The 10,238-nt window shown below is 36.4% G+C and overlaps 1 protein-coding gene across 1 annotated transcript in view; it reads right to left on the reverse strand.

Moving 5' to 3' along the window:
• LOC100178083 (protein TsetseEP) overlaps positions 1 to 1,233 on the reverse strand; it is a gene marked incomplete in the record, with an annotated part of 17,115 nt that extends 15,882 nt beyond the window's left edge. Inside the window, 1 exon segment of the mRNA XM_009863484.2 lies at positions 1,029 to 1,233. Within this exon segment, the coding sequence (XP_009861786.1) occupies positions 1,029 to 1,127 (99 nt within the window).
• Between the last annotated feature and the right edge of the window lie 9,005 nt (positions 1,234 to 10,238).

Below are 10,238 nucleotides of genomic sequence, written 5' to 3' on the forward strand. Positions count from 1 at the left end.
ATTTTTACAGTTTTATCGTGTATTTTAAGATTAGGCTCGTTTAAGCATATGAAACTTAAGCATATGAAAAGTGTTGTACCACAGTCTGGACATGATTATTGCAAACCGAAAGAAATAATTGGCATTGTTACGTAATTTTATTATTGAACAAACACGTTGGATTTTAATATAAAACAACAATTTATATTGCAATAAAATATTAATACAAATCAATTATCTCCACCATGCTAAATTGGAAACGTTTCTGCAAATTTTCACGGCGCACTTAACGAGTTGCGTCGGCGCACTAGTGCGCCGCGGCGCCCACTTTGGGAACCGCGGATATAAAGCAAAACGTCAGTCATTCATATTTTCATTTTAGCATCTCCTTTGACACGAAATAGTATTAGATTAGTTCAATTACCGCTTGAACGAATTACACATTTTCATAACTTCGTGATGAAAAGCGACATTACTTCAATATTTTCCGGCCAAAGCGAAACAAATCAATACAAAAGACGGCGCCTAATTTGATAAACACGCGGCAGACATTATCGATTTTTCATCAGTCTAGCGCTCAGCGTTCACATCGTATGGGAATTTGAAACAAAAGGTTTATGCGTGTATCGTAAAACAAAAGCTCTTGTAATGTTTGCTGCTTAATTCTATTACAAACAGTACTCTGGTGGGAGATGGGACACCTTTTTATTTTATTTTTTGTCCCATTTGGTAGTAAACAAAGAACATTCAAAGAATTATGAAACCGTATCCTTACGACTTAACGATCAAAACAAACACAACTTTTGAACCCTTAAGGGTTTAATAACGGATATGCAAGTGCAGTGACTTTCCGAACACCCTCTATTAAAGACCTATAATGTCATCTAGGCGAAATATTTTGTTGTATAATTAGTTGGAGTTGGATTTTATCTGTTACGTTTTTCGTAGCACCAGGTTCTTACTGTATTTATTTACACGAGAATCGTTCAACTCTATGAGCACCAGATCCTCACGTTATTCTAAAGTCAAATAATCACAAACATTCTCACCACGGGTTTGACTGAATTATCAATCGCTACAACCGCGTCTTCTTTAGCGGCACCGCCTTCGTTGACGTTGTACTTCTTCTTGCTTCCGGTATTTCCCATTCTATGATTTGGTTATTTCACAATGTACAGATATTTCAGTTCGTTTAGATGATTTAAAACTAAAGATTTAAGTAGCGGCAACAATCTGGACAAGATTTTGTAAAAGGTTAAAAATGCACTGGTTTGGTTTAAATGTTCCATGTGAATGTATGTAACTTATTCATCCTCGCATGGCAGGGCAAGGACAGTCGTTATAACATGGGTGCTCTGTTTCTTACAACTTATGCCTGCTAGAATGCGTTTAATGCAGTGATTGCTAATATTTTCTTTAATGTAACTTCCGTCGTTATGAAACGGGTGTTTTGTTTCAGACACTTCATGCCCGCTTACAAGTTACCACGTATGTAACGCCCACAATGCTAGTGGCTGCGATTTATTAATACCCTCAACAGTAGATGCCAAGCATTTTTCTCAATTAATTCCGCGCGTATTTTTTGCCAAGTCGCATTCCTATAAGGTTACTCACACGTTGCTAAAGTTATGCTGCGCACAAACAAAAAGGACGGCCATAGGCGATCAAGGGATTATATTTAACATTAAAAATTTTAGGATTCAGATCAGAAATATAACCACGTTTTTGAGTTTGTAATCCCATCACGCATGTATGTTTTCACAATTATATATCATTACAATTATGTCAAATACCATAAAAACTATATTTCATTTTACAAAACTTGCTGCTAAATTCAAAACAAACTTTTCAGGTGAGAATATCTAAACACCTGATAATAGGCGACATTACGAAAAGAAACGTCGGCAAAAAAATTAATTTACCGGAAGGGCAGTTTCCGGTTCAACATTTCACCTGGCAGCAGTTTATATAGTAGGGTGGAAAAAGATAGAACAACTCTTTTAAATTTTCTTGTCCTGTTCGGTCGTAAACAAAAAACAAATAAATAATTATAAAACCGTATCATTACAACTTCTATGGACTATTGTTACTTTTTTAAAACACAATCAGGATATTTGAATATTATGTGCTAAAGGTACTACTATAAAAGCTTAAAAGGCCAAACTCTGCTGCAGAAATTCCACGCCCACAAAACAACAGATTACGCAATCAGGTCCGTTACCGCACGGCTTGTGGTAGCGATTTGTAACTCCAAATTTTAGCACGTAGAGTTAAAAACCACTAAGTGTGCGCCGCTATGACCTCAACTACAAGGTATGCAAAGAATTCGAGTCGCAGTTTTGATTAGCAGTCTTCCTACTAACGGGTTTTACCTATGAATCACGAGCATGAATAACTCTGCATTCTCATACACTGGGCGTAACCTCTGTGCAGCAATTACAAGTTCAAGTAAATGGATTAATTAACAAGACAAGATGCATAATTGTTACGTTTTGTTCATTTCCGGCCGGATGGTCTTACGCCTAAGTGTCTTCGTGGATTTTAGGACATTTTGCATTCAACCTAATGTACCAAAAACAAACACGTATTGTGTGCGTATTAAATGTCTGCATGCGACACTTTAACCGTATTAACAAAACAACATCTACATTATAGTGTTTCCAATTATTAATAAACTGCACATACAATACTTGTGCTTCTTGCTACACCTAAAATCTACGGCAAATTCGGAAACACTGTTAAAATGAATGCAGAATGGTTATAACTAGCGTTGCACTACGATTTCTGCGAATACGTTGAAGATGAAAGAGCAAAAATGACTGCTTTGCAATGTTAGGTAAAATTTTAAAGTGTTGGTATAGTAGGGTGGGGGAAAATTGGGCACCTTTTTATTCTATTTTCTCGTTGCATTTGGTAGTAAACAAAGAACATTCAAAGAATTATAAAACTATATCCTTACGACTCCCATTTACGGTTGTTAATTGTTTAAAACACGATCAAGATATTTTAATATTATGTGCTAAACGCGTCATATCTTTCCCCACCCAACTATATCTCACGACTTTCGTTTCTTTTCGTCGGCGTTGCAAGGTGGAAAAATATACATTTACTTGCGAAGATGTAACTCGTAACATAATCGCTTTTAATCGAAGAGTATGCTATGCAGAAGATGCATTACGAATTAAGAAACTAGAAAACTAAACTTACTTAAATTGTCTAAAGGTTTTTATTAGTAAAAAATATGAACACGCTAAATTACAGACTTATTTTTAACAAGAACAAAAATAAAATCGAAAATGCCAGATAAACTACCACGTAAGTGACTGATAATGTTAACATCCAGCACAAAGTTTAACAAAACTTGAAATATGGAACAGAACTCGACAAACTGAGCCATAGTGTTTGCAGACTGTGCACTACTACGGGAGAAGGGGAATAATAGTGGTGCTTCACTATTAAGGACGCGCAGAAAAGCGTCTAAAGCGATCATTATGACGTCACACACCTTTCCCGGGGCATTACGTCATCGAAAATTACTCCATTGTGACAAAACAAGAACATCACCGGAACCAATCAGATGTTAGCGCTGGTTTGCCAGATTTTGACTTTTACAAAATCGGTAAAAAAAAAATTTCAAAATTTTGAAACTATAATTGTAGACAAGGCGCAGACGTTCCTCGTAGCCACGCGTCATTGTTTATATCTTTATTAATATTTGAAGACGACAGGACAGGATGTCATCGTTGTAGCTACATTAAGTCAAGCGCACTCGTTGATATGATAAGACTATGCACTGCACAGTTCATGCAAAAATAGCAGAGTAATATTCGCTGATTTGAACACCGAGTCAGCCCGGATATAACACACATGGCGCTTTTGAGTTATTTCTCCAATTTTGAACTATGCATTAACCTATTTTTGCTTTTTTGAGTAAACACTGATTATCTGATACGTAAACGCCCGTTCGAAATTACAAATAAATCAAACGTAAAATAGAATCACATGAGTATAAAAATCCCTACACCACAACTCCAAACCGTTACAATAAATCTGAAACATATTCTAAACATTACAAGTTAAACATACAAACAACATCCAAAAACACGCCTCAAATCCTAACGAAAAAAACGAACTTTAAGCGCTGCTTCTAAACCCCTCGCCCTTACTGTAGAATACGAGCAGGCACCGCCCTGCCGTTGGGAACTAATTACAGCAGGCGAAGAGAGAGGCGTTTGCCTTTTTCCTCAGCACCTGTTCTTCCCACAACATGACCCATTTTCTCCAGTGTTTCCAGACAAATTCCGAATTGAATTCGGTACTTTTAATCCTAGGCTGCGTTAGGGAATTGTTAATTTCGAATGTTTAAATTCGGGTACACTGGTTCGACTGCGATTTAAGTTTTGGGTTTTATTTTAAAACGTGAATTAAGTTTGGTTGTTTTAATTTTTCAATAAATATAACTTGATTTACCGTAAAAATTTGTACCAATTTTTTCGTGGAAAATAGAAACTGCTAATGTAGAATTCATTAAACGTTAGTCTGATCGTTTTCCTCGATATACAAGTTATACGAATAGCAACCGTTTTGCTTTTGGTTCAACCAAATCTGAGTTCGCTGTTCATGTGTAAACTACGCTTGTCTTCGAACCAAAATTCCTGGGATGCCGGACTGCGAAGATACCTCGTGCCCGCTCAAGCACGCGCACACGCACCTTACGCCGCACACACAGTGCACGCGCGGCACACAGCCGCAACAGCGGGCTCGGCTTGCGGCAAAATTTTCGCCGCCGCCTCGTAAAAAACGCCTTTGTTTTGCAACAAGTGAGCCTATGACGAAACAACCGAGTCTTGAGCCATTGACTTCCCGCGCGATTACGCAATTTCATTCAACTCAGTTTCTCAGCAGACAAACGCAGCAGTCTGCTGTGATAATCATTGCCTATGACGTCACAGTATGACGTCACGTTTACCACTTTCACACACCATGTGCAAAACAGCGACTTGCTTTTAGAAAGGACATAACCTCGAAGATAAGAAGGCTTGCAAAAGTTAAGTGACTGTGACTCCATTCTATTCGTAACTTTAAACTACTTTTCAAAGTTGATTGACACTTTTATGGGAAATTCCATGTATTGTCGCACGGTCGATTTTTTACTCAATCGATTTAACTGTTTTTTTTTTCCGAAACTGTTTCGACTTTAACACTTTGTTGGTGCCTTTAGTTCACATTTAGGCATCTTACCCATATTTAATTCCATTTTCTCGTCTCATTTGGTAGTAAACAAAGAACATTCAAAGAATTATAAAACCGTATCTTCACGACTCCCACAGACCGTTGTTAATTGTTTAAAACACGATCTGGATATTTATATATTATATGCTAAAGGTGCCCCATCTTAACCTGCCCTACTTACCTACTATGCTACCATGTATAACATTTCTGTCTCATAACTTCCACTACATGACACGAAATGACACGCTCCACGTAATTATTGTGAATTAAAATAATTCTTACGACAATCACTAAAAGATATTTTTTGGTGTGAATTCAAAGCGTTTTTGCTCGCGTACCGCCTGGGCGACTTTCGTGTACTACTGTGTACACAGTTTGGGAATCACTGTCGTATAGGATACTTAGTACAGTGAGTGAGCCACTAAACAGCTTATATGTGGCAACCCTGGTTTAATATTCCACACTGCGGGTGGTTGTGAAGAGACAAGCGCTTCAGTTTAATTTACAACGGTTGCATTTCTTTACACGAAGACTTCATATTATGATATATAGTAGAGTCGGGGAAGACGGGACACCGGTACACCTAGCACATAATACACCATAATTATTTTCTGATCGTGTTTTTAACAATAAACAACGCTATTTTAGAGTTGTTGGGATACGGTTTTATAATTTTGTAAATATTATTTATTCACTACCAAATAGGAAGGTGAAGGAGAATGAAAGCATGGACCACCTTACCCCAACCTGCTATAATACATAACTGAGGTACTTAACCCAAAACTAAACACATATTTTTCTCAACCTGGTAACGATACGATACAATATAAGGCGTTTGTACGAAATTAACACGGTTCGGGATTTCGAACAGTTTTATATCAAATTCCATATTAAATGAATACAATTCCAAACAACTTTGTAAACATATGTGTAGGTTGGGGGGAGATGGGACATGTTTTCATCCTAATTTATCGTCCCATTTGGTAGTAAACAAAGAACATTCAAAAGTGATGAAGCCGTATCGTTACGACCTCCATACAGTGTTGTTAATTGTTTAAAATGCAATCAGAATATTTATACATTAATATTGGGGGAGATGGGACACGTTTTCATATTATTTTCTCGTCCCTCGTACCATTTTGTAGTAAACAAAGAACATTCCAAGAATTATAGATCTGTATCCTCACGACTCCCATAGACGGTTGTTAATTATTAAAAATGCAATCAGGATATTTGAATATTATGTGCTGAAGGTGTCCCATCTCCCCACCTTACAATATATGTTAGCGTCTTGAACATATATTGCTACAACGAGTTGTTTTACACGTTCAATACATGGCTTAACATGATTATACAGCACACGATTTGATCGATCGCGGCTAATCAAAACAAGCTTACGAGGTATGCGCTGTAGAGCAGCAGGTGTGTATATGGATTTGTTTTGTCCAAAGTATATAATATTTAAAATATAAATATCCGAACACCTTCTTGTTTTTTAACCTAAAATTGAAGGAAAAGTGTAAATTATGTTGTTCATATTTTGTCGACTGAATACCTTATATTTTATCTATCGCCAAATCGTAGCTTGTGTAGTCAAAAGTAAAAAATAAAGAATGAAAAACCATTTTAAATCAGCTATTTAGCGTAAAACACCTGAAATATTACTTTTCACTGTTGTTTTGAATGTGAAATTAAGGAAAAAAGTGAAAACTACATTGTTAATATTTATTTAAGAAAAAAAAGCCTCACAATGCCCAAAATATGAGTATCTACAAGTTACCACCGTTTTACCCTTTATAAATTAGTTCACATTTAAATTTATATTCCTTAACCCTTTGACTGTGTGCGCCCTGACGCGTAAATTGAATAAAGACATGTGTTGTACTTGTGGTTTCACAACTTAGACCCAATACATGGGGTTTGTTTGGACCCGGATTTATAATAGAAGTCGTGGAACCGTAGTATCACTTCATTATACAATGGTGGATCTGTGTTTTAAGACGTTTGTTGGCTAAATAAAGAAGTTTTTTTTGAATGAACACATTAAGTTAGGTAGGTGGGTGGTTAAAGTTATTCACGAAAATGTTTGAATTTTGATTTATATTTTTTTTTATAAATTTTTTTTATCCCCCACCCCCCCCCCCGGGGTTACGGAAACTGTAAATTCTATATGCCGTCGATTGGGTTTAAATATGGTCGGAAATTTATCTGGAAACACTGCGCTATAATATATTGGAAACACTGAAAAATCAAAAGCATTTTCCACCCAAACGTATGATGTCACAATAGGGAGTGGCTGACAAGTTAATGGTAAGCAGGATAAATATTACAAACTATTTGGAGTATTTACTCCCAAAAAAACCACGGCAAAAGAAGGTTGGAATGAGCTGGCACATGTTTTCATTCTCTTTTATCATTTCATTCAGTAGTAAACCCAAAAATTATTTAACTCTATAACCATAATCCTCACGACTCTTGAAACACCGTTGTTAATTGTTTAAAACACGATTAGGAAATATTGGATACTATGTGATAATGGTATCCCATCTTTCCCCGCATTACTATATAATAATACACGATTTGAATTATTTTTCAACAGACGAGAAGATATTTTACGCTCTTACTCATCGAAGTGACGTCTGAGGCAAAAATGAATCGAATTCTTAAGCTACCAAAATATCGGAAATAGTTCGCAAAGACCAGAGCTCGTGCGTGACCGCTTCGTTGAACGACGAATACAAAAGGATTTAAACCAAGATACAAGTACAGGGTTTATTGGATACCTTAGGGGTGGGCAAGGGGTCATGGGGCTTCTACTGTTTTAACATGGCAATTCTACGCATAAATAAAACGCACTGTTTCAACACGAGATATATAGTAGGGTGGGGGAGGATGGGACACCTTTAGCACATAATATCCAAATATCCTGATCGTGTTTTAAACAATTACTAACGGTCAATGGGAGTCATGGGCATATAGTTTTATAATTTCTTTGAATGATCTTTGTTTACTACTAAACGGGGCGAGAAAATATAGGTAAAAGGTGTCCCGTTTTCCCTCGCCCTACTGTATGTTGTGTTTTTAAGAAATTGAAAAAAAAGAGTTGCAAAAGTTTTGTTTTAATCAAAAAATAACGAAGTAACGAAGTAATGATATATTATGACCGTGTCAAAACTTCTGAAGTTGTCCCGCTACACAAAGAAAATAGGAACATTTATTCAATCTAAAGTTTAAAAAGCATAAAATACCTGATGTGCATGGCTGTTAATAAAAAAATTAGGATATATATTGGTTTTGGACCTAAATATTTCGAAAGCGGGTTAAAATATAATTCGTACTCGCTTTTAAACACTCTGCATTAGTTGTTATGCGGCAAATATAACAGCGTATTGTTTATAACATGGTCAGGTTATTTGATATTATGAGCTAAAAGTGTCCCATTTTCCCCACCCTACCCCATATTGCGAAAGTTCGTTAAAAGAATATTTCTACCCGCATTAGTTGTTATGCGGTAAATATAACAGCATACTCCCGCATCGTTACAGAGGAGCTATTGTCGTGATTATATCTCGAGTCAAGCGCCAAGAATCCTTGCACGGGTTTTCTTGGAGTGTTTATTTTTGTGCAAACGTCAGGTTTAAACATTTAAAACCCGCACGAAACCGGGTGAAAATAAGCTAATTACACGCTTGCTGCATCGCTGGTATGCGGTGGTGCCCGATCACTTTTCTCTTCACGTATACACGGTGATAGAAGCGTTATAGTCTGTGCCCTATATATTGAACAAATATTTATCTGGGAACACTGGGGATTAAGTAACTCGGAAACACTGCAACAGGAAATGCCTATGTTTGACCACTGGAGGCGCTGTACATAGAGATGACGAATACAAGTGATCGTCGCGGATTCACCAAGTTGGAATTTTGTTTGTTCATATTTAATCATCGCAAAACACGGCATTATATGAACGCGTGCAAAAATGCGCCGACTTTCTCTATGGGGTATATCAAAAATAAATGTAACTTATTTATCCTCACATGGCGGAAAATGACAGTCGTGTGTTCTGTTTCATACACTTCGTGCATGTTTACGAGTTTCTACGAATGTATAGTAGAGTGGGGGAAGATGGGACACCTTTTCATTCTATTTTCTTGTTTCATTTGGTAGTAAACAAAGAACATTCAAAGAATTATAAAACCGTGTTCTCACGACTCCCATAGACCGTTGTTAATTGTTTGAAATATGATCAGGATATTTGGATATTGTGTGCTAAAGGTGTCCCATCTTTTCCCATAGTATACTACAACTAAAATGTTTTTTATTCTTGTTTCTCTTCCCAGTTGGGAGTAAACAAAGAATATTACAAAATTTTAATATAGTTTCGGAAATTGGATTTCCAAAAACGTCTCTATTAATTCATGCACAACACGTCTATATATAATCTGCTACATTCATTATCAGTATATGCTATCGGTGGCGCAAAAATAGCTTAAACCACAATAAGCAGTCGCTAAACACCCGTTGGTTAAACTAGCATAACACAATTTATTCTTTTCGAAAACGATAGCTATGTTATTTTTTTCTAAAAAAGAGAAAAAAATCAACAGCAAAACAACAGTCGTTAAAACACGAATGGATAAAAAGTGAAAAAAAGAATGTCAGTTTAAAAGTTTGGCTGTTGCACCCGAGGCCCAACCAAACCTGTTGGCTAAAAATAACGATTTCATCGGCATTTCTATAGAATGTTGGACTATTTGAACGGCTTCCAAAGCAAACCAATAAAAACCAGCGCAAAGAAATTATTTTGTGGGAACTCGGTGCGTAAGGAATTTAATAAATTTGTTTAAGATAATATAAAATATGACGCTAAAATTTTTTTATTTCTGTGAGGTAACATGGGATACCGTTAGCATCTAATTCCATTTTTTGATCGTGTTATGAACAATTAACAATGCTCTTTAAAGGTGGCCTGTACACAGTATCCGGAATTCGTCCGTTTTGTCTGTTTTGTCCGGATTTCGCTGCCG

This window comes from Ciona intestinalis, unplaced genomic scaffold, assembly GCF_000224145.3.
Source record: "Ciona intestinalis unplaced genomic scaffold, KH HT000150.2, whole genome shotgun sequence".
Taxonomy (NCBI): domain Eukaryota; kingdom Metazoa; phylum Chordata; class Ascidiacea; order Phlebobranchia; family Cionidae; genus Ciona; species Ciona intestinalis.